The 26,691-nt window shown below is 39.2% G+C and overlaps 1 protein-coding gene across 1 annotated transcript in view; it reads right to left on the reverse strand.

Moving 5' to 3' along the window:
- The window catches only part of PLCH2 (phospholipase C eta 2), a 400,220-nt gene that overhangs the window by 45,515 nt on the left and 328,014 nt on the right, over positions 1-26,691 (reverse strand). The window contains exons 12-14 of the mRNA XM_018565131.1: positions 23,660-23,818; positions 19,794-19,829; positions 1,024-1,156 (exon numbers count right to left, since the gene is read on the reverse strand). Coding sequence (XP_018420633.1) covers positions 1,024-1,156; positions 19,794-19,829; positions 23,660-23,818 — 328 coding nt within the window. The remainder of the gene's footprint in view (positions 1-1,023; positions 1,157-19,793; positions 19,830-23,659; positions 23,819-26,691) is intronic.

The raw sequence follows: 26,691 nt of genomic DNA on the forward strand, positions 1-26,691 counted from the left end.
ATATATATATATATATTGTTTTTTTGTTTTTTTTGTTTTGATTACATTTTCTTATCACTTGGAATGCAAAACTTGCTTTTTAGTTAATACTGAACAAAAATTTACATTTTCTTTGAACAATTAGTAATTAGTGCGAAGAAATGTAGACACTTGTCATATTTTAAAAGGCCAGTCCAACCACAACTTATCATTTTTGGTATCTACAGGAAAGTTACACCACCTTCCAAATTCTTATATCTTAGGGCCATGTCACATTAGCAATTTTGTTCATGTAGACTTGCAGAGAATTTGCCAGAGATAGGAAGGCTTTGGAGGAAACATGCAATCGGTGAAACTTTCACCTGCATGCATGTGTCTCTTTCGACAACTGAGGTAGCAAGGCAACGCTTACTCACCATTGACCTAATTTTTGCAGTGTTTTTGGCAAAGAGGAAGCAATGCTTCAATGCCAAAGCTCGCAAAGGAGCGACGCATACAAAGCAGGCATGTGTGCTCCCTGCATTTTCAAGCGATCCTGTCACTGGTGAATTCTTACTAGAACAGGATCACTTGTATGACAATAGGGTCTCTGTTGGTAAGGTCTCTGCACTGAGTTCCTGGGTTTGCACACCTGCTGTGCACACAATGATGGGTTCCCACTCTCCTTGCTGGATTTTTCAATTCATGTAATATTATGGAAAATGTAGGTGGAAGAGCTGGAACACACATAGGTGAACAGGAACACACAAAACTCCCAGGTGGGCAGGAACTGAGCTTTACCTCAAACACACCAACTCATGTAAGAAAGGCAAGTTCTGTTATTTGCAGATTATTAATGGCCAATTAAGGTACATATCATACTAATGATTCAAGCCATAGCTTTTATTTTTAACCCCTTCGGACATACCACAGCAGACATGTTACTTATGTCTTTACACGAATATGAATCTTGCAAAGATTTTGACCAAAAGATTGTAGCACATATATAAAGTTTACAGATACAAGAATGCAAATGTCACACACCTGACTGACATTTTATATGACCTAGAACAGACCCCATAGAAGATATAGAAGTAACCCTAACCTTGTGCTTAGAAAAACTTCCCATTAAGGAACGGCTATGACGCTTGTTGGGGCTGGGCTCTTCTCCAGATTCAAGCTCTCCCTCATTTTTACTCTGAAAGACAAAAATCACTATGTTAGTGTGTATACCTGTAACATGTACCTTCAACAAAAAGGAGATTAACTCTGAATGGCTAAACTGTTTCATTCAGGAACAGAGCACAGTGACAACAGCTACCGATGTTGCTGGTTTGACAAACTCTGCCAACCAATAAAATGAAATAAAAACCTGACACAGTGTCAGACTCACAGGAGTGCAATTTTACATCTTGTTGGCTGCTATGTAAAATCTTGTCTGTACACTGTATGCATTTAATATTTGTGCTAATGTTTACATGTGTACAACGTATAGTGCAAATGCACCCGAAGGCTCTATTGGTTGCTAGAAAGCAGGCCACTCCTGTCGCCTAGCATCCTTGAATTCTACACAGGTGACTCCTGCCGCCTAGCATCCTTTGTTGCTGGAAAGCAGGTCACTCCTGCTGCCTAGCGGCCTTCAATTCTACACAGATGACTCCTGCCGCCTAGCATCCTTTGTTGCTGTAAAGCAGAACACTTCTGCCACCTAGTGTCTTGCAATGGTAATCAGGTAGCTTCTGCCGCCTAGCGTCATTCGTTGCTGGAAAGCAGGCCACTTCTTCTGCCAAGCATCCTTCGCTGCTAAGGCGCAGTTGGTTCCTGCAACCTAGCGTTCTTTGTTGCTACAGAGGAAGCTTCAACTGCCTAGTGTTCTTTGTTTCTAGGATGCAGGCGGCCATTCAGTGCCAACGGGTCAACTCAATCATGTGTAATCAAGCTGATGTTCAATGTTGAGATTTACATGTGGGTCCTGAGCAAGCCAATAGGAGTACATTTGCAATGTATACTGGACTTATATAGTCAGTAGCACAAATATTTACACGCATACAGCATAAGGTCAATAAGGAGGCCAGTGGACACCGATTTATCTTTTTCGATTTTACAGATCTGAACGCAGAGCAAGTTTAATGATCTTTAAACAGCTTTGTGTATGGGCCCATAGAAAACAATACAGGAAATCCCCCCCCCCCCAAAAAAAAAAACCTCCCAAAAAAAACCTGCTGTACTGATAAATACACAGCCTTTTTTATTCTACAGCTGTGTGCATGAGCCCAATCCTTCCCTTGTTATATTATATTACTGCCTGTGTTCCCAATGGAGAGATTTTTATTAACTTGCAGCCCACACGGCATGGTGGTTATACTAGGAGCACAATGCTCACTCACCAAGATAATTAGACGAATTAATGGGTATTTTTTCCCTTATCAAAAAATAAAAACATTTTCAATGTTATATATTACAGACCAAAAGGGAGCATATAAGACGTTCACTATTAAGATTTATGTACCCTGATTTACGTAAACATGCAATAAAACAGACAGTTGAGTAAAACTGCACAAGTAGTAAGTCATTGGAATGTTTTACCCTCATCTGTATCTAAAGCAGGTAAACAAGATAGTGCTCAACCAGGAAAAAAATTTAAAGTCACTCGCTCCACAGCATTATGAACCAATGTGTGGAAGCATGATCATGGGAGGACCATTGGCACACGGTGCTGTAAATTATTTCAGTGGGTCAGCCAAGCACAAAGATTCTGCAGCTTTTCTTAAATCAACAGTATGTGCTGAAAAGATGTTTTATCTGTCGAGTACAGAACCTGTTTGATTATTGTAGAATCTACCACTGGGGTGCACTGTGGCTTTATAGAATACGTGTAGCGAATTCATAGCTCCCTCTTTATAGGAAGAGTCCCTATACTGGAACCTTATCAATTAGTCCTCCTTCCAAAGATGTAAATCTTATGTTTGATTTTAAATAGTGTACTATTTAACAACAAATGATTTAAATGCTTTAGATTTTCTATCACATACACATATATATTGCATAAAAAAACAATTACTATGCTTTACACATCATCCTAAAAGTATAGGATGCTTGGCAGCCATGGAGCAAAGAGGGGCTAAGTCTGGATTTAGATAAATGAGCGATCAAGGGTGATTTGTACATCATGTAGGGTGATAAGAGGAGAGGGGTAAAAAAAAACAAACAACAGGGTCACTCCCTAGATTTTAGGGTGTTTTGGCATTTTTTTTTGGCATGGTTGTCCAGGACGTTGACAAGTATTGAAACAGAGACAGCCAGGCAGAAAATATTCTCAGCAATGAAAACTCAAATTCAACATTTGCTGTTGCACTGAAAACTGCAATTCTCGGGGGGAAAAAAAGAAAAAAAGGAATTTCTATATGAAATCTGAGGGGGATTGTAGGTATAGAAGTATTTCTATAAGCACACCACGTCTGTTTAGCTGCATTTTTCTGCACACCACAGCATGTGCATGGGGTGAACATAAACAATTGATTACTATATACCGTGTTTACACCATACATGTACAGTGGTGTGCAGAAACCACAGCTCAAAGGCTCAAATGGGAGTATTTCAGACTTGTCAGCAGCGGGTTTGGCAGACTGAAGTACTCTCCTCACAGTCCAATACAATTTTCAAGCTGCAGGGATTGTAGTCCACATACATGACTTCTCTCATTAAGCCCTGATGAAGGGGGTGCGTTTTGGACCCCAGCAATGCTGTGGCTACTTTACTGGAATGTCTCCTGACCCTTATGGAATAAAGTTGCATATATACCATTTTAATTAATGCGTTCACATCTTTTAAATACTGTTGGATGAGAAACACGTAGAGAATAACCACAGGGGTCCATCAATTTCTTTCCGCACTTCCAAAAAAGTTAACAGCAGAGACCGCTAAACAGCTTTTTGTTTTACATGTATAATAGAGTTTTCACTTGAAGATTGCCATCAATAGGCTCATTAGCTGATGCTGACACACTACATCCAAGATCTGTTATGTGCCAAAATTAGAATAAACAATAGCACATCAGATACTCTACTTTTCCGATAAATCCCTTTTAAACAAAATATTCCAACAGAAGCTCTCGCTCTTCGTGGTCATTGCCTTATTCCCATTAGGGATAAGCATGTTACACATTACATATTGTACTAAAAGAAAGAATTATGAGCCTATAGATCACCCTGTGCAAGGCTGGTCAAAAGGCTTAGTGCAGTGCACCATGCTAACTAAAATGTAAATTCTGCATCTTAATAACCAGCTCCTAAGTAGCTTAATTGCTAATGAGAAAGAGACCGGGGAATGTAGAAGGAAGGTAGATGAGATGTCTGGTGTCTGATTGATAAAACCCCTGTGAGTATTTTATTGCATCATGCTGCTTATTTGTGGATCCCAAGTAGTTTAAAGCCAACGATTGCAATTAACTTTGTCAGACGTTCTCTGTCTATATAGGAAGATCATTTTTTTCCTGTTCTTGTACCAGGCACATTTTTTGTCTGCTGGGAGTGGTAATAGCCAATTTAATGTGTGCCGATCTCAATGGTACGATGATGGCTTGTTCTGAATATTTAATCGGCTCTGTGTCATGCAATGGAGGAAAATTTCATAAGGGTCTATTTATGGCATCATCATTAATGTTGTTCAGTAACATGGAGGGCTGTTGACAGTAAACCTGAAGCTGAAGTATGCAGTACTGGCTGATTCCTGAATATGCTGTGTGAGCATGTTTGTTGTTATCTCACATTATGACCTTTTAATCATCGAGTCAGTTTGTAATGGGCTGTAACCTGTAACAACCAGCCAGTTATAATCTGTGTTCATTATGACTACTTTAAAGTGAACCTGTGCCTTGCCTATGCAGGCAACGGGTGCACTTAAAGTAGAAATGAAGCCAAAACCTTTTTAGTCTTGGATAGAGTAAGGAAGGCTTTGAACCCCTAATGGGAGCTACCTGTCACGTCTCGCTCGATAGCCGATTACAGGAAGTGAGGAGAATCACTGGTGGTCAGCAGGATCACCAGAACAAGTGTTCCCATTGGAAAATCTTCCAGCTATTCCCGTTCTAGTGACCACCCAAAATTGTGAATTTTTTTCACTTATACTTTCCGTGATAACAGTCACCAGGACAAATAGGGTAAATCTCTGTAACAGGGACACGGACAGAAATAAAAACGCAATAGGTGTTCCAATTCCTTTCCATTCTCTATCCAAAATTAATTTAAAAAAAAAGTCTTGCACTTCAAAGAGACTGTCACTTTGCCTATCCAGGGCAAAGTTAAAGTCTTTCTAGAAAGCCCATCCGATGACCAACTTATATGCACCTTCCTGTGCTTCTGCATTGTTTAGTGCTGTATTTGAAGTCCCACATCAAACATTCTGTTTCTATTCATAAAACAAGCTAATTAATGCTCATAGAGACCCCGCTCCATCGGATCGGATTCCTCCTATCTTTTATGACGTGCCATCTTTCAATAGAGATAATAACAGCGGCCCATTCACACCATCACGTTAGAAAATGCTACATAAGACACATTTAATGTGCATTTTACATGCTTTTTTCTTTTTCATGTTTGCATTTTGTTGGTTTTGTCTGTAAGAAATATGGACATAGGACTTGAAAAATGCATATTGTGGTTTTAGTTAGTTTTTAATGCGCTCTTCATGAGTTGCCTTTGACTATTATATACGTTATTTTACAAAAATAGACAAAAAGATACAGCAAGCAGGATTTCTCAAAAAACACCACACACTGCCTTCTAATGCAACTCACGAAGACAAAGATCTTCATTGATTGTAATTAGTTTTCATGCACTTTCAGCACGCTTTAAAACTGTTCTAGCTCACATCTAATTGTGTTATGCCCATCTAGGTTAACAGACTGTGCAAGGGTGTTTTTTTTTTACTGCGAGAGTAGTAGTATCTTCTGAGCCAGTAGTATCTTCCGATCACATTGATAAATTAAAGATACTTCTAGATTAGCTTTTTAGTTCACTAAATATGCAAGGAAATGGGAAGTACCAGAGTCAAGTATATACAGTACAGACCTACACACACCCATACATACATAGGTTGAACTGGGTGGACCAGTGTCTTTATTCAACCTTGCCTATTATATTCCTATGTTACTTAGAAGCACCTTGTATTCAATTTTTGTTTCTACTTGCTCCTCACTGAACCCTTGAGCTACTTAGACGTTCTCAGTAGACAGTACATCCTACAATGCATCTCACAATTCAGTGCAAGCATCTAGGCACCTGAGCTGACCACCTAGATTGAATTGTTAAATGTAAAAGACTATGGCTCACCACACGCATTACCATCTGACCATACAATCTCTGTACAATCAAAAGCAAATTAAACACTGCCCCTGTTGTCAGCAGTCAGTGGCATACACACAGCACATTGCTTACAGTAGAGCTGAGGAGGCAACTTGAAGTGAAGCAGTCCCCAGGTATCTGAAGTCTACCAACAGCCCATAAGGTATATGCTACATAAAGACACACCTTTTAATAACCCATAAATAACTGAGCATGAATACCATTGATCCATGTTGCTGGCACACTGTGATGATTATTTCAATTTAAGAAAGATGTGCCAAACATTCCTAGAGCAGTCAATGCCCATCCATAATGCATGAGAGATCTGTGCTGCCATGTATCAATGAGAGATGTGTTGTAAAGAGGAATGATGAATAATAAACCATAACATCAAACCTGGGTTAAATGTCTTTACTTGACAAATCTGTCTGGAAGATGTCCCGATCCAAATTTGTACAAAAGGTTGGGTAATGAAAATTTATTTGTAATGCTCTTTTTTAAATACAAAGAATAGATTGGTTCTCAAATGTAAGGTTAGCTAATACCAATCAGAATAAATACACATGCACAGAAAGTAAAGATTTATTGTATAACCCATATGCCATCTCATTGACAAACCATACATAGCCCTGAATTTGTCATTTGTGATTGGTTAGTAACTCTCTTGGTTAGACATTCTCTCTCTTTCGAATACTTCTGTGCATCAAAATGTTTCTAGTCGCAAGCAAAGATTTTCTGACATCTTAGAAAACGTCTGACCTTTAAGTGGATTTTACTTTATCTCTTCAGAAAATTACATGCTCTCTTCACTTACATTTGAACGTTGGCCCAGTCATGGCATTCTTGATAGTGAGACATGCCTGGCAATAGAAGCTTAGCCACTAGCAGAAATAAAGGCCTGTATCCAAGTACTAACCTCAAGACTGGATTGGCCTGCATTGCGATTGCCACCAAAACAACTCTGGAAGTCTAAGTCTGGAGTGCTTGTCAAGGCTTCCCTACAACCTCCACTACCCCAAGATGACCAGGGGTCACCCAAGGAACAGTAGACATACTTGTAGGCTTTCAATGCACAATACTATTGCACCTATCATCCACAGTGATGCCATCATTAGGGTCCACTTTGTGAGGCTACATCTCTGTCAACTGCCATAAGTATTTTTAAATCTAATGTTGAAAGTCTAGAGTATAAGTGATATCTTCAATTGGCTAACCTAAGTTGTTAAATATGCAAGCTTCAGGATGTGTAAAACAGAAAGCTTGCCTCTGTAATAACTTTAGTTGGCCAATAAAGGGTATCACATACTCCAAACTTTCTGGATTTAGGGTTGTGCATTAGTTGCGTTGCTTTGCCATTGAATGGCATCCAAACACATCTCACGGTGGTCATGCATTGCAGTGCAACGTGCAGGTCTGCAATATTATGCATCATGTTGCGGTGAAAAAAGTAATGCTTGTTTTACCAAACCCCAACACATGATATTGCGATGCCACACATTGTGTCTTTTTTTCTCACCACATCGCACCATATTGCATTACCCCTGGAAGGTGTATTGAGGTGCCATTTTGATAAATGAATGGCAAGGCAATGCACTGAGGGCACATTACCACAACATAGGTATGCTGTGTAACAGCATGCACCAAACGCACAGTTGTGTGTGTTTAACCGCAATACTTCGGTGTAAACTTTCCCTAATCCATGGCTAACATTGTACAATGCTCTACTACTGCTACATTTAATGTTCATATCCATGCTGGTGTGTCTAAGTAGTGCTCTTTCTCTCTCTCTCGTATGCCTGTTCCTTGTGGACAGAATTAGTGTCCCAGAAACTGGATTAATCACTGCTGATTGAGATATAGAGCAGTACTGCCAATAGAATTATAAGATGCTCCCAAGGTCTCCAATTAGTGGCTTGGAAGCCACAAGTGACACAGTTCCTGTAACATCTGCTTTCAGCAACTCTGTTTAACTTTCACAGTTCCATCCAAACGTATGAAAGGTTCTGCCCCCTGCACTTCATATAGAAGATTGATAGAGCTTACATCGCAAATCCACGGCAAAACTTCTAGGAGCATCTTAGAAAAAAATGAACTCAAATGACTCTAAAAGTTCCTTTGATGGAAAAAACACAAACAAAAACCGAGGGTGATACATTTACTGGCTTACTGCACTGGAAATCATAGTAAGGTTTGAAAGCAAAAAGCCCCTTCAGGAACATTACGATGGTGAAGGTGCCCTGCAAGCTCTCTTTGTAGTTAGCCATTAGAGGTATTACTCGGTTACATTTGCCATTTCGATGGACAAACGTCCTTCACTTTAATCCATTACGCAGCTAATGCATCATACTTTTTACAAGGGCATCGTTGGGAGAGAGCACATAGATGAGTTGCTCATTGGAAAGACCACAATTAAGTTACTGTATTTATTAAATCAGTACATCCTTAACATCACTCATTAGTCATACATCATTATTATAAAATATCTGACAACATAAAGCATTCTACTAGTGTACTGCCAATGAGCAAATATTTTTAGTGTTCTGCTTTCGTTTTTGTGTGACTTTTAAATGTTCACATATTTTCCTTTTTCCCCCCAAATTTCAGTAAATCCCAATTGAACCTGCATCTTTACCTACCTTCTAGGGGTAGGGGTATGCAGTCAACGTGAGAGCAGCCTTCTGTGTCTCCAGTATGCTGGAGGCACATGAGGGTTTAACAAGTTAAGTGCTAAAGCATAAAAATATATAAACAAAAAATTGCAAGGGACGTGATGTACCTCCCCTGAGGTACAACAACAGATCAGCAGAGGGACTTCACTGCCCCAGGCTGCCTGCTTGATCCTTACTTAGAATTTACATCTTTGAATATGAGTTGCGTTACTTTACTCGATATGATCAGTGTTCTTTACAGCCATTCTACATCTTTATCTTACCTTTCCTGCTGTTGGTCATTTATGAAGGGATATGTGCATGTGACCTGTTCACTATAAGAATTTTTCTCTTGGTTACATGCTCTGATCAAACCTACACTTTGTCAGTGCAGTTTTATTTTACTAGTTCTGCATTGAGTGTTTATCTGCACTACCTGGTGCACTCTGCTTGCTTTAACTTTTTTCTCTGCTCACTGCCTGTGCTGCACTGAAGCCTCAAGCAGTCTGCTGACCATTTACCAATAGATTCCATTATGTAGCAGATTCCTCCATCCATGCTAAACAGCGTAGATGGCCAAATCTCCCACTGGGGCTATTGTATTACGACAGTATAGTGACTGCAGTTGATTGCAGACATAGGTAATGGCAATGAGGAAGAGGTGTTCTGCAGACCTAAGTAACTTCCTGTCCTAGGGTGACAGCGTTGCTCCTCTAAAGATATAGGGAGTATATGTTGTCACTTTAGGACATGAACAAGTTATATAAATAGTTTACTACTACAGAAGCACTACAGAAGAACCCAGCAAATTGCACAGCAACACATAACTTTAAGAAAACCATTCGGCAGTCAGATCTCCATTTGTCTGAAAGAGTTAAGTATTTTGACACTCCCTTTACCTTTCTTGGACGATCATTGGGTTTAGGCAAGTCTCTGCTTTAGCACCCTTTCATGGTGATGCCCATTGATTAGTTATACAACAAACTTGCTGACATTTTACTTTCAGAAAAACTAATTTGGGAATTAATGAAAATCTTCTCCATAGCAGATCTGACTGCAAGATTAAAATGTGCACTGGTTCCACAGCTTCAATTAGACAGTTTATACTTTAGACCGTGAACGGGGAAATCTTTGGTCCGGCAATTTATTATATCACAGGCATCTGTTTCGGCTTTATCTCTCTTTATACCGCCATTAAAGAGTAAGGCAAATCCCCCGCCAAGCTGTTTTGTAGAATTATGCACAAACTTTATATTGTGAGGGAGCCTCAGAGCTCTCGTTTGGGTCTCGAATTTGAAGGGAGTTCAGTTTCATGCCAACGTGACATTTTGATAAATGTCACACTGTATGGAACGGCAGTAGGTGAATATATGGATAATAGAATTTATTTTTATCTGGCGATATTTGAACTGGGTTTTCAGTTATTCCCCCCCTGCTCAAATGGAGAAATTACACACATTGCTATAGGGCAGCGGTAGTAAACCTCTGCACTTCAGCTGTGGTGCAACTACAAATTGCAGAATGTATTTGCCGCTGGGAGTCATGCCTGTTGCTGTCTTTCAATGCCTCATGGGATTTGTAATTACACAACAGCTGGAGTAACCAGCCAAGGTAACCTACTCCTGCTATGGGGTTTTGTCTACTGATAATGAATAAATGTTCACATTGTATTTGTGTATAACTTTCCTGCAAACATTTTTTTATTCTCAGCCAGTATTGCAGTTCATTATGAAAAAGCATAATTAAACTGGCAAGCCCCCCCTTCCCCCTGTGTTCTTTACTCCTGCAACTGGCCTCAAAACTTCAAACCCTTTTCCAATCAGCCTCCAGTGCCTAAAATTATTTTACATAAACGGATTTGCTCCAAATGTATATTCTCAAAGCTCAATGGGAGGAACCAGTGACTTCTTCTAAATTCCTCACCAGCTCATAGCTAGCTCCATTACACACTGCTGTCTCTTTGGGCTCAATGGGATTGTTCATGTTGCAAGGGTATCTTTATCCCGCACTGAAGGTAAGTGGAAAAAAAAAAAACATAGCGCAAACATCGGGGCATTTTGACAAGTACAAGTACTTGTCAAAATGCCCTGTTTTTTCCGCCCTCACCCTGCAGCGCCCTCAGGCGGCTGCCTGACTTGCCTTGCGGTAGCGCCAGGCCTGGAACTAAGTGTCTGAGCAAACTTTCTTTTTAGCTCTTCGTTAAGCTGCAATGTTTGCTGTTCTTCTGAATAACACTCTGGTCTGTTTTCTAGAATACATTATCTAGCTGTCTTCTTCCTTGACCCTATAAGAATTGAATTAATCTACGCCGGGGTCAGGTTATTTGCGAGCTGCACTTTTGTCCAACAATTTAGTTTATGTGCATGCCAACAATTGCTAACAGAGGAAATCCAAGAGCCAAGTCCTCTGCACCACTGGTGCGCCATGTTCCCCACTGGCATAATATCAGCCGTGTAGCTGGGCATTATACTGGCAGGACTTTACAATGTAGGTGTTTTTCTTTTAATAAGCTGGATAAAGAATGCTTTTTTTCTACATTTGCCTGAAGATCCATTATCAGGATATTTTTCTTACATTGTTTATAGTGTGTGCCCCCTCTGGATTTTATTTTTCAGATGCAGGGTCCCATGCACGTCAGTGATGTTCTATTCTGCATCTCAAAAACTGCTGTGTGAATCTGATGTTCCAGCCGGTGTGGGTAATTCAGTGGGGGGCTATGTGCCCAATACTCCTCTAGCTGGACAGCACACCAACTAGCTGAATTATTAAGAGCACTGCATAATGTGATAACCTCTCCAGAGTCCGATGGCAATTAAATGGCAAAAATAGAAGACTTAAACCCAAGCAACTCTCCTAGCACTTGTCGAAGCTCTGCATTAACATGTTCTTTACTGGGCAGAAACTGATTAGATCTCTATAGCTCATAGGAGTGGGTGGTCGATATATAAGCTATTAAATTTCTCCTTCCTCGTTAATGCGAGTGGAGATCTACCTGCACTGGGACATTCATCCAGATCTAATTTTGAACCGTTTGGAATGAAGCCATAAGCTGTCTGTAGTGAAAATGCTGTGGGCAATGCATCTCATTTTCAGCTCATTTGCAGTGCTAAACCTCCTTAGAGAAAATTTGTAGGACACGTCAGGATATTATCAGGGATGGGAGCACATCTGCAAGCTCAGTTGCAAAATGGTGAATCTGCACCTGAAGCAACCTAGGGGAATACAACAAATAACAGCAGCATATAAGATACTAGGTTTAAGTACATGTAAACTCTAACTATACACCATTGCATTTGCTAAACACGGTCATAAACATTATGAACAAGTTCCTTTTTTTAACATACGGTTTCACTGTTTTTTCATCCCTTGCTGCATCTCAATTCTGCTGATCTCCTTTAGCCTCTTTGCAGCAACACTATCTACATGCATTGAGCCCAGTGATGGCTGCATGGCATTTCTCAGGATGGTTTTCCCGATGGTGACAGCAGTGGACTATGCCTGTGCAATGTGCACTGGAACAGCTGCTGGATGTTTCCATTGGGAGAGCCAATGACAGGGTGACAAAACAGAAGTAAATCTAGGATACAGGAACAGAATGTTTTCACTGTATAACAGAAAGTGCCTGAACAAGGACCTTAATGGCAGGTAATATCTTCATGATTTCAAATATTAAAAAAAAAATGAAAATAACTTTAAATCACATTAATATGTTAAAGCTTGTATGCAATTTTAGTAAATAGATTTAGATTTACTTTCACTTCTCTTTTTAGTTTCAAAGAATTCAACATTGGCTGAGCCAACATTGGCTACAGCTAAATCAATATAGTCCTCCCAAGCCTATCTGCATCTTTCAGGAAATCTTTTAAGCACATTGCTATTTTTAACTTGAGTCTAGCACAAAAAAAAGGGATTTGAGGTATGTTTGGCCAATTTCTTTCAAAAGTCTTCTTAAAATGTAGAAAAGTTGGCAGTAAAGTCAATTTAAACTATAGCAGTATGTGCATACTGGGAGTATAGTACCGTGTACACATTTAAAAATAGAAAAATAATGAGCATTACCTCACCATATTCTCTGATCTAGACCTAACATAGCATCTATGTACAGCAGAAAAGTAATTTAATCACTATTTTGGGGGCCAGCACAGTAATTACCAGCTCAGCTCCACTTCCTCTCATTAGAATAAGGCCCAGTTTGAATGGCGCACACCAATGTACCACAGCTCCCACTACCATGCTTTATTTATTTCGGGTTGATCTTACATAACATTAGGATCCTTGGAGTACGTACAAAGAGGGATACGAGTGGATCCTTACGAGGGTAGATTCCCACCTGGCTAATATAGCATAAGGGGGAACAGCGCAATTAGACCTTGTGTGATGGTCTAACATCCAAGGTGAGCAGCATTTCATTGAGTGTCCACGTCGTGGGAATAACACAGTGGAGGCGCCAAGACTTAAGCACGTGTATGAATTTTCAAATGATGATATGGATGGATTCACTCATATGAGCTCCTGAACTGTTTTTTTTATTTCACATTGTAATTAGGAATCTTATTATTTATTGATCTCTCACTGTCCATTTGGAGTCAATTGTTTAAATGCAATTCATAGTCACTTAGTACAAAGTTTGCTGAACATAAACTTTGGTGTTTATTGACACATTATACATGTTTTGATTAATTCTGAATTTGACACATTGTCATATTTGACTTTTCCCTGATCACGTATTATTAGCACACGATTTAAGGAGAAAGCGGCACTTATTTGTTTTAAGTTTTTAATTGTGAAATTAGTGGTGTATCTAGGACCAGTAGTGCTTGCTGCTGACTATTATTGGCGCAAAGTTTATTTGTTTTTTTATATAGGTTGCTGCAGATGACTGTGCTCTGCACATAATTGCTGCTCACTGTCTTGCTGAAAGAGCCTGTATAATTTTTATTGGCGCATGGTTAAAAAGACAAGGAATCTAGCATGTTTTCATGTAGGAATCACAAAAGGAGGCCTACGTATCCTTTAACATCATATCACTTATTAAAGCATTTATTATATAAAGCCCTTCACTGATGTGAAAGTGGATTATTCTAGAAAATGTTTTATCTTCATAGGCATTGCATACAGGATATAGCATCTTGGAGAACATGACTGTACAAGTGCCTTATCTAGTGTAGTAGAATGTGCAAATTGATGTGGCTAATGCTGAATTTCTCCAACGTAAATGGGTAGAGAAGAGATAACCCGGGGGTCCAAAATCATGCAGAATTGTGTTTTTCACACTTTATTATATTGTCAGGACATAAAAAAGATGGGAATAATGTCACTTTCATTATTCATGTGTTATAACTCTCTCTTGGGCTTCCTGGTATGAAGCATACTTCAAACAGCGAGTGTTAGGGAATGTTACTTATATATTTGATCCGACAAAAAAGTTAAAAGGCTGACAATAGAGCACAATGGGGGAATTTATTCTGTATATTGGTGTAAAAGTGTTGCAATAATTTATTAGTAGACTTTCCTTTTTTGGCATCTGTGCAAGCTTTGCCTTGCCACACATAGGCCTGTACAATAAAGTAATAGCAATGTGCAAAGTACAGTAAATGATTCTATTTTCATTATTCCTAATTTCTATATATAGGCAAGCTTCTCTTTTTAGTTTTGGATAGAGCGAGAAAGCGTTAGAACTAGGGATGCACTGATACTTTGAGTATCAATGCCGATACTTGGCATTTTCATGAGAACTACCAGGGTTGCAGCGGTTGCAGCTGGGACCTGGCTCTGGTGCTCCACCACTGTCCTGAAATCATTAGTCGATATTGTTTTAGAAAAACTGTCACATGACAACAAAAATGTATCAGTACTTGCATCTGTGAGGACTTGGGCAAGCATCAGTACTTGTACTCGCAAAACTGGTATCGGTGGTTCCCTTTTTTTATATTTATAAAAACAAAATCATACTTTAAAACAGAGACGTACAAATCCCAGGAGCTCCATGTGCTCCTTACAAATGACAGCTGCCTCCTAACTTTTGAATTTTTCTCTAGTCTAGTCTTGGAGCTCGAAAAGTACCGGTACATGTACCGAGTATGGTACTTGGTATCGGTGCATCACTAGTTAGAACCCTTGTAACATTGTCCAAACACATCACACTCCTAACCTATAAGCCCCAGAAGATTGGTGGGTGCTGCAGTGGCAAACAGATGGTGCCGCTCAAATCAAGAACAAAGGTAATCGGCGCTCCAAGACTGTTGATCAATACATCTTTATTGACGCATGCTCATCGTATCACATAACCGCAATGTTTTGGGGCCACATAGGGTCCCCTTGATCAGGCAAAACAGGATCCCCTTGATCAGGCAAAACATTCATCACTGTTTTGCCTGATCAAGGGGACCATATGTGGATCTGAAACGTTGTCATCATGCAATATACGAGTATGTGTCAATAAATACGTATTGATCAACAGTTTTGGAGTGCCGGTAACCCTTGTTCCTCCTGGTTGGTAGATTCACCTTCTCTGTGTCCATGGTGATCTCTGTCATCAAAGCAAAACTGCTGTAAAATCCACCATTTTACAGTTGTCACCAGAAAAGTTGTTGAGAGTAAATCTTCCATTGGAGAACTTATTGTGGTGACACAATCTAAGGGAATCCCACTCACCTTGTATGGGATTTTCTCTCACTTCCTGTTGTATCTCTGAACAGGAAGCAGAGGAAAATTCTCCCAACAGACAGTAAAAAATAAACTGAGGGGTCTTTACCTTTCCCTACCCATATCTAGATAAAACAATTTTTGTAATACACACACTTTGATGAAAGGTAAAATCTGTTTGCACTTTGCCCCATTACTGCTGTTTGCATATGCTCACTAAGCTCAACAGGTTTAGTGTACATGCTATCATGTTATAGGGCAGCCAAAACATTATACATTTATAAAAATAATACAAAATCATATTTTTTTTCTATAAAGGTAATGGATTGGTTTACAAATCATGTCGGGGCAATAATATCAGAGAGAAGTTTTTAAATATACGGAGCATACTTGGGTCCAAAATTGGAAGAATAGCAATTAAAATTGAAAGAATATAATTTGCCATTAACCTGCACCTGTTATGTCAAAGTAGCTAAACTGGCCTCACAAAACAAATGCATGCATCCTCACATGTCTGCCAATACCTTTCTATGGGTTCTTCAACATCATGAACACATGGGCACTCTAGTATGGATATCTTGCCTTTTGCCAAGAAAGTCAAGGGCTGGCTCACCACCTCCAGCAACTCCCTTCTGAAAGCTGAGGCCTTCCTTTTGGAGGGTAGATCTGTTTAGTCAATCAGGTGATCCAGACACCCCTGACATATACAACAACTAGTTCCTAGTTATTGGGAGAAAACTGCTAAATTGATCAGTGTTCTATTAGTAAAAGTTCTTTATTAGTTCTTGCATTTAGGAAAATCAGAGGCTTTCCAAGTTTCCAAGGGATTATAAAATGCTGGAATGTTTGTGTTCTGGATGCTAAGATACTGTCAATAACAAAACAGAGTTTGCAGCATCCTGCAGATTTACTCTTGTATTAACAAAATTTTACCAGCGCAAAAACAAATTTTCTAGAATTTTATAAGCTCTGTTGAAGGGGGCCCATTTGGATCCCCATATGTGTTGGCTTTCTGCTAAATTAGAAAAGGAATAGATAACTGCTACTGCACACAATCAGTCTAATGACTTCCTTCCAATATCTTTGACTTCGTTGGGACAAGAGCCATGTTTCATTGGAAAGATGCCTAGTTAATAGTCTTCTATCAGGTAAAACACACATATTGGGGTTCTCACTTTATCATAGAGAGAAATGGTCCACACCTCAACATTTCTATCAGATAAATGAGCCAGGTCCATGACCTCAAATCTTTCTACTGCAGTTGAGAAATAAAGCTTTGTCAAGGGTCCACTCATAACCTGCTGACTGGAAAAGTGGTGATGAAAATAAAATAGTACAATATGATCATCTCTGTGTTCTTTCCCACCGTTAGCATGTTCATAGTGTTAAAACTTTGGAAAACAAAAGGTCACATTGACCATCCTACTCCCAGTGCCTCTGTGCAAGGAAGTGGATACAAACACATCCAGGTACTTACACTAGTAATATTTAAATATACATTTAATGATGGTTTAACGAATACATAATTGGGTAAAATGTGTTTTTATATCTGCCTTGAGACCAGCTTGAAATAATTATCAAACAATGGAGCAAATCAAAACTACTCATTCTCTTTTCCTCAACTTTACATAAATGTGAAGAAATAATTTAGCAGCTTCATTAACATTTCCATTAATTAATCGCAAAATGACCATATAATTTGGAGGCTGCTGAGCAGAGATAGAGTGTGTGGGCAGCTCCGATACAGGGCTTCACATATCACTGCACTCTAATCAGCCTCTGCAAGCATGGGCCATGCTGATTTGGTGTGGACAATATGGGCAGACACAATATATTTATCATGATTAGGGAAAAAAAAAGACAGACAATGGTGGCCATTAGTACTGTAAGCCAAATTAGCTAAATTAGCTATAAACTTCCTCAGTTCCAAGTCTCATTATATTTGAGGATTGACTGTAATTGCCAAGCACTTGTCTGCATCCTCGGCTACTCTTGCAATGTAGCCAATGAATTTATGCTTGAGAACTGACAATACCCAGAATTCCACGCAGGAAAATATGCTATATAGCCAACCGAAGGTTGACAATGAAGAACACGTCAGCGTTCTTGAACTGTGTGGTACAGTATATGGATGGAAAGTATTACAAATATTTATTCAAGCTGCTTAAAAAAAAAAAATCAATGTAGAAAATGCAGTAACACACAGCAACAAATCCAGATTTATCTCTCAATTATCCACATCCTGTAAGCTGAAACCTAAATGGCTTTTATGTAGAACTGCACCTATCACAAAAGTCAAATTAATGGTTACAATATATCTAGAGCAAGTCAACTTAATGCATGTTAAGTCGAAAATCTATGTTAGTCATTTGTGTTCTAAAAAAAATAACAATAAGCATTCTTTGCTTAAAGTGACATTAAAGGATTTCCCTCCCCCCCATGTTAATGTCAGCACTTACCTTAAATGATGTCTCTTAATCCGATCTTCCTCTTCTTTCCCCATGTTTTCATCTGTCCCTCCAGCGTTGCGGCGGCTCTCCAATCCAGCGCCGACTCCTCTCTGCTTACAGGCACTTCCGATCCAGCGGTGTCTGCATGCGGGTGCACACGTCCATAGGCTTACCTTGCGTCTCTGCTCGTCTCCCGGCCGAGAATCCGAACTGCGCATGCGCCTGCCCCAAGATCCTTTGCGGCCGCACGAACAGTTCCAAGCTCTCGCCGCGGGAGCGCAAAGCAATAATAAGGTCAGTCTAAACTGCTGTTTAAGCGGGTTTAAAAAAAAAACAACTTTTTGCCTATATCTACTGCTTGTCAGCAGTAGATATAGGCAAAAAAACGGGAGGCTTTAAGCAATCAAAGCTTGTTCATAATCCTAGAAAGCCTGCATGGTAGATACTGTTCTGCTAATGATGATCGTAAGCTTCTGTAAACCTGACATGTTCTGCGATTTCCTCTAGTGTAACCCTTCCGTTCTCCTCTAGCGTAACCCTTCCGTTCATACAACAAAAATGTTCTTCAAACCAACACCTCTACCCATGTGATCAGAGTAAGTCACTAGATTGAATTACCCACTAAATCAAAAGAAGAAGAAAACAAAATCAAAACAAGAAGCCTTTAATGCAGTAGAAATTTCCACCATTGGTCCTCACTTTTACTCAAACAATTCCTTATTCCTCAATTGGCAGGTGCAAACTAACATAGACCTCATATATATCCTCATAAAACAAAAACTCTGATAATGTAAGCTGGTAAGAGGCTCCACCTCTTAACTACCTCATGATTCCCTGTACTGGAGCAATAACGTCACCAACATGGCTGTTCGATTCGTCTTTATCTGGACTTTTTTCAAGGGTTCCAAGGAGCTCCAATTCTGGTCTTTTTTAAGAGCTCCAAGGAGAGTATCAATTGTGGAGGTTTTACAGCCTACTTACAGTGCTACTTACCTTTTGATTTAGGGGGAGTTCAGTCTGGTGAGATGCCCTGGTCACAAGGCTGGGTAGGCAACCTCAACTTTCCAGCTGTGGTAGAACTACAAATTCTATCATGTTTCTGCCTCTGGATGTCAGTGTTGCAATGCTTTATGTGATTTGTAGTTTCACCATAGTTGGCGTGTGGAGGTTTCCTACCCGTTATATGATGTTGCTAAGCAAGATCACAGATCGTTGGTGAAAAACAGACTATTTGGACTCTTTATTAGAGTTACACCATTACTGGACATTATCTTTTGTATTCATTTGTGTTCAGGTTTTAGGATTATTTTCATATACTGATATTTATTATAATCACATTGAAATAGTTTAATAGTTTTGGTATTTATAGGCTCTGTGCATGTTCACCTAATTGTAATCATATTGTAAATCTCAGGACTGGATGGACAGAGATATAAATCCTTTGACAGATAAGACATCCGTGTATTAAGCTGTTGTTCTGGAGGTTAGCATTAAAAACATAGATATTCTACAACTGCATATGATTAGGGTGAATTCTACATCCTAAATTGTTTGGGTTAATATACATTGCAATTCAATGAAAGAATAGACAAGGTTAAATAATACTGATTAGATGAGCTAGATCCAAGCATATTGTACGGTGCACTTGTGCCATGATTTATGACATTCTTTATTACTGTAGAGTGGGTTGTAGAATCAGAATCTTTGGGTTCATGTGGGGAGTAACCTGTACTACAAAAAGTAAATCTTACCAGAGATCTTTCAACAGTAGGTCCAGAGTTACATTTCTGGAAAAAACAATGACAAAATGTTAGAAATAATCAATTATTATTCATAATATTGTATAAACTAGGGAGATTGAAGGATTTAGTGGGAAAGACCATTTATAACATTGATCTGTATTGTCTCTTGGCATAGGAAAAATACACCATATAGTTTTTTTTTCTCATGCATGTCGTAAATAAAACAGAAATGGTTTGAAGTGTTGGGTCAGAATGTGGAATAGTAAAAAAAAAAAGTTATCCAGCTTTCATAGAGTGTCTATGCTGCCTGGGCCGAGGTGTCAGACGATCCCCCTAGTACCTATTTAAGTGAACAGCAAGAATGTTCAGCCGTGATAGCAGACAATAGACGCTTAAAAAAAAATAACAGGGCTCTTTGATGTTTAAATTAAATGTGAGGATGGAAATATGGAGAGCTGGCATTGCTCACCTGCTATTAAAAGGTGCAAGTGCTGAGACTATCATGCTGAGCCTGGTTTAATGATCTAGAGTAGCTAGAGTTTACTGTCAGATGTTGCAAGTTCTTTGAGCAGTGCTGCGATTAGCTCCCGTCTGATGGTGCCTGCATAGTTCTGGCACCAATGCCACTTGGCAGAACTAGTAGTATGGAACCAGTGGAGTTTCTCCTCTTTTTTTCAAGTAACATCTGTCACCAATGATGTTAACTGTCTATGAAAAGGTGGGTATTCTTTCCACTGACCACCAATTTAAGAAGCATTCTTCCTACTGACCCCTAATGTATTGGAACACTACACTGATCACCAGTATAATGGGCATTGTTTCCAATATCCACCAGTGTAACAGGGCATTCTTTCAATTGACCATCAGTGTAAGGGGATTGTCTCTCATTAAGCACTGATGTGGTATGGCATAAGGCACCAGGATTTGTATACATAATCATTTTAAGCAGGGCTTCCCCAAGACCTGAAGCCTTGGTGAAGTTATTTCAAGCATTCTTCTGTGGTAACAAGGTTAAGAGAGGTTGATCTAGAGAATCACTGACCTAAGTCAAACATAAAGGTCAGGTGTTTTTAAACTTTTCAGATTTCATTAGCTGCATGCTTGTCATAGGCCAGTGAATCACTAGCCAGGATGACAATAATTGCCGGTAGCCCCACCTCTAAAAACAAGTGCCATATTTAAATCAATAGGAATTTCCAAACCAACCAAGGAAGCTCTCCAAGCAAAATTGTCGGTAGAATTCTCCTCAAATGAACCATTTGCCGAGAGAACATGAAAGCTGCCATTGATGTCCCATCCAAGTAAACATGCTAGTTGCCTAGCTACAGGAACAAATACACATATTAAGAATTCTAATTTTACATAACTTTTCTTGGTCAGTGATTCAGGAAACGTTGAATCCAAACACAGTCAGGCAACTAGCATTTTTAGTCAGCAAAAGCAACCTATTTATTTTCTTTCAGTACAGGTTTCCTTTAAATATAGAAAGACTTCCATTTTGTATCTTGTTTTGTCATCCAAAAAGCTGCTCCAGAATGCAGGGGATTCAAGAATCAGGACCAGGCATATGTTTAAGCTTCCACTCACACCAGAAAAGCTGGCTTTAATGTGCCTTTGCAGTATGCTATATACATGTTTAGACGCAACATATTCAATGCACTTGAGGCATCAAAAATGCAGAACAGCAGCAAATACACTGTATGTATTCACTGTGATTTTATAATGAGCGTTATTGCAGCACATCTGCTGTGAGTGGAAGCAATAAAACATAAATTTTTCCATAAATCTAATGTTCCTGATCTTAAAAGTTCTCTATTAGGAAACACGTTGCATACATTGGGGAATAATGTATTGTATTTGTAGGTAAACTGGCATTGACATTAATGTAATTAGAGTGAAAAACGTTTATTTTGTAGTTTTGGATAAAGCAGTGAAGGATGAGGAATAGAGAAATAGTCAAGTTTTGCACTTTGTGTCCCTGTTATAGAGATCATCCGTCACTGCTTGTTCTGTGACCATTGTCACGAGAACAGAAAATGAAGATTACTCAAATTTTACAGTTGTCTCTGGAACAGGTTTAAAGGGTAAATGTCCTAGTAGAACTGTAAAATTTGGGATTTGCCCTATTTTTGGTGGAATTTCCGCTCACTCAAACTAAAACGTCTCAAAGGGATTTGTTAAGTAGGTCCTGTCCATTTGTGAGGTTGATGGAACCAGTGCTTGTAAAACCTATGTCCCATTAACAGCGCATGGCTACATGTACATAAAAGTAGATTCATCAGTGTCTAAAGAAAATGGGGTAACTACCTCTGCAAATATCCACAAATCATGAACTGTTGGTGGGACTCAATAATAGGTTTAGGAGGCACAGTGGTAAAATACTGCCAAATTTTTAACAGATGTTTCAAATGAAGGCCAGAACATTCAGTCCACAGGTGAACTTTGGCCTCTCACAGTAGGATTGGGGAGGTGATGTGGGGTTCATTAACAGTGAAAATCTGCTTGGAGAACTATGTCTGCTTTATTTCATCCAAAATGCTTTAATTCCACATTGAATGGAGATTTTCAAGCTCAAGCAAAAGTTGTAAAGAACTTTCAAGTGGGGTTAACGATCATCGGCAGACCCCCGTTTCCTGAGGATGTCTCCATCAGCTTACTAGGACACTGCAGCATTCATCTCTGGCTCAGGTAAATAGGCTTCTGTATAGGAAACACAATGCATTGTATAGCAAACAGATAATTGACAAAAGATCAAGGCCAGGGTCTGGTGGCTATTACTCCCACAATCCGTTATTCCATTTTGCTAAAGTGGGAAAAAAAAAGGACTTTTTTTTAAACTAAGACATAAAATTGCACTATGTACATGAGCTGAAAGCAACATCACAAATGTATGAGTCATTGTTCCAGGAAATTTTCACTTATAGGAAAACATTTCAAACTCTGTTTGCAGACTTCTTGAGTTTGGTGACTGAAAGTGTCTAGCAGAAGAATATTAAACCATCTTTTCCATAACATATCAGCCTTTCACAATTCTCACTTTTACTTTTAATATGCTCAAGGAACACTTAAGATAGCAGGTGATTGATTTTTATGCTCTATATGGTTTTCTCAGACTCATTTCAGATCATTTACACAGACATACATTTGTGAACGTTGCCATCCAGCTTGCCAAGGAATCATAACATCTACTAGTATTTAAAGAAGACCTGACAAATAAGAAGTAATAGAAGGGATCAAATACCTACTATTTGTGAATGCAAGACTTCTAAGCAACTTTCACCTATGACTGTCATGCAGTCAGGAGGGGAAGATCAGTCAATTTAATGCTGAATCTCCTCTTTACTGAAATTACATGACCAAAGCCTTGATTTTTAATTAGGTAAGCAGCACTGGAGGAAAAGTAAAGCAGCATTTTGACCTGGAAACACAAGTATTTCAGCCCTTCTTAAACTCCTAATTTAACTAACCAAACAAGACTATGCTTGAAAGTAAACCTGCCATAAGCAAAAAAACAGGGCTGCCTTTGCTAAACCTCCTTCTGAAAATGTTAGTTGCCTAGCTGTTGAGCCACTGAAAGCAGTGCTTTTCGAGCCAGACACTTGGAACTCTTGTGACTCAAGAAGGTCAACATGACAGCTGGGCTACTGGTATTGTCAAAAGAAAAAGCCAGAAGTGGCAGTTTCCATGTTTTTTTCATGGCAGGTTTCCTTTACGTGAACAGTTGGGTATAAGTCTGCTTTAAATATGTCATGATTACATAGTAAGCAACTAGATTAAAATACTTTAAAATATCATGGAACAGATTCTGCCACAAACTCTGCAGATTAAAAAAACAATGTAAAAAAAAATTATGAAGAAAGAAAAAAGTGTAGCACCTTTTTTAACTCTGCTTTTTGGCTGTGTTTCCCGGTAGGTGGCAGTGTGGTGACAGTAAAATTATTAGGGTCCTCACAGTCTCGGATTTTGGATTCCTTCATCAAGGAGTCAAGTCTCTTCTTGGCTATGTTTTCCACTTGCTTCCTATTGGTGGAAGCCTATAGATATGTAAACAAATGGGTGAAATTTGACCACTGCCCATTTCATTTACAAAATAAATAAGACTTAAAATGTTGGCATTTCTGTCACACATATACAATGGATGTAGCCATTTTCTGCGCAAATAACCTATCAATAAGCTAGGAACTAAGACTAGCGCCTAGCTGACTGATCGGCTGCATTTGATTGAGTTGGGGGAGCAAAAATGGCTTACTGCATTGTCTGAGGGCAATTGGCACATGATGCGTTACATTCGGTAAACACACACCGATATTTTGATGGGCATTCAATTAAAAACACTTGACTGGTAATGGTGCATGCAATATTATTACAGTCACAGGCAGTCATTCTGAGGAAGGAGAGGAAGCAAGTTACGGATTTGTCATAGCCTTGGAAAATGCAATGCCTTTACTGAAAGGCTGTTAATGAATTTGCTGGATGAAACATCTGCAAATATTAATTTAGCAGGACTTCATAGGAAAATGAGAGCGGTTTATGCATTTTTAAAATGATTTCTAGTCATATTGTCTAGACAGGGGAACTTTTAAGTAAAAATTGTAATACTTCTCCTTTTTGTGTAGCTTAATAGGAAATAATTAGGTAGTTCGATGTAAGGCAGATCATAAAACCAATGCCTAAAGTACTTGCTTTAGTTTCCATCTTCCAACCAATTAAAATAACATGAGCTAGATCTTACTTATAATTGTCTGTTTTATCTGAATTATTGGCTTAAAAAAACATAAGAACGATTGAAAAGGTGAAATATTGCTGCCAACTAGGGAAATGTAATTCTACCTCGTTAAGATATACAACATTTTTTTTTTTCATATCTGGAAATGTTTCAAGTGCCAAGTTTCCATCCAAACTTTTGTTTTGGTTTATATGGGAAATGGTTAGAACTAGGGATGTCCAGATACCGATACTAGTATCGGTATCGGGGCCGATACCAGGCATTTTCACAAGTACTTGTGAAAATGCCCCTATTCTTAAGGCAGATGCCAGTACATTTTTAAACCGCAGCAGCTGGTGACCTGCAAGTAGCTGTCCATGGCAGTGCCTGCCTGGTTCTTTATCTCCTCCTCCTTCCCGGCGCAGGCACAGCCATGGATAGCCCCACGGGCAGAACTACAGGAGTGACCGCCCCAGTGTCCAAAGCTGGGGAATCCCTAGTTAGAACCCTGTCTGCTGATATTGCTGTCTGACTCTCCAGATTTCACGTTGTTTCCCTATCCAAAGACATTGTTACATACAAAGGGTGTCACCATGACAGGAAAAGTGAGCAAATTTCCCCATCAGGGACATAGACGGTAATAAAATCCAACACAGGATCTTAGCCTCTCTCACTACCCCCCCCCATTTTTTAAAATATATATATACAGGGGAGACTGACCCTGGCTGGGGGGCCTCAGAGCGGCAGGTAAAGGGTCCCAAAAGGGGGAAAAAAAACCAGGAAACATTATCACGGTCCTATGGCGAGGACAGAAAAAAAGAATGTGTGTGGCTTGGAGGAGCCTAAATTTATCACGTGTCCTGTGGGTTAAGAGGGGCGGATCTTAACCCATGGTGTGCTGCCAAGATGCCCCAGGAAATATATATATATATTTTTTTGAAGGTGGCCTTTACAATTTTAAACCCATGGCAAGACTAAGCCCTTCTTTAAAAACATTGATTTAATTCACCAATGATCATGTTTCAGTGAAACCGCGCCCAGTCTTAGCAATTCCCTCTCCTCAGGAGTGAGAATCCCCACTTTTCCCAAAGGAGCAGGGTGGATTAGAAGGTATTGAAAACATTTATACTTTTAGTAAATGGACACAGTTTTTAACTTTATGGTATGAATGTTAAAAAGAAAAAGATTAACTTCTCATTTATCATTTCAGCTGTAATTTTTTTTTCAGCTTACAGCTGAACCCCACAGGGAGATGGGAAATTAAAAAATTAACACATAACTGCATTCATTAATACTTCAATAAATGTTCTTTTATTACATGCAAGCTGCATAAGTTCCTGAATCTGACTTGATGCACTTGATGTAGCAGACTAGAGCAGAGTGACAGACCGATTATTTCACCAGTCTACTGCTTCTCCTTCCACTGTCCAGTCACAGGGTGAGGGAAATAGATATGGAAGTGTAACTTAACTGCAGCTGAGAAGAATCAGGTCTCCTGCTCTCCCAGACAGGACTGTGCTGTGTGAAAGAGCCATGTAAATCAACAAATAGCTAAAATGGCTCTCTTGTACAAATGTTAGCTTTATATCTAGCAATTTGCCTGGAGTTCAGCTTAATTGTGTGAGGGTATTGAATAATTGTTCTACTACTAGGAATGTAAGAAAAGTATATAATGCCTGAACAGCTCTATAGATGTATTGACCCAGTTGGCATGATACATCACACACTTGTGCAACAAACGGGAAATGTTTTTAGGAAATTCACCATAATGCCCAGTGAATAGCAAAACCCAAAAAATGCCAGAGCAAAATATAAAAATAGATAAACAAAGTCCAGTTGATGCAGCCATTAAATTGTATCCGCTAGTCCGTACAGAATTATGTGCAGCAAGCATTTACAAAGCAGTTCAAATTTGGGCTGCTTCCGTGCAGATTGTAAATCACCTAAAGTAAAAAATTGTCTTTAGGTTTGCAGGTCCTTTGTACTCTTGCCATTAAGGAAATGGTGGTGATAGACTTTGCCAAAGTTTAACCTTCTGGAAGACAATGGAAAATGTGAAAATGGTTTTTACTTTGGTCATTTTTAAGGATGCAATCGACTTCAAATTGTTCCTGAAGGTCATTAAAGACTCTTAACTATCCTAGACTGGATCTTGTCCCAAATAATGGCCACTCATTGGTCTTATTTGACTTTTTTCCATAG

This window comes from Nanorana parkeri, unplaced genomic scaffold (genome assembly GCF_000935625.1).
Source record: "Nanorana parkeri isolate BGI_ZX_2015 unplaced genomic scaffold, ASM93562v1 scaffold815, whole genome shotgun sequence".
Lineage (NCBI taxonomy): Eukaryota > Metazoa > Chordata > Amphibia > Anura > Dicroglossidae > Nanorana > Nanorana parkeri.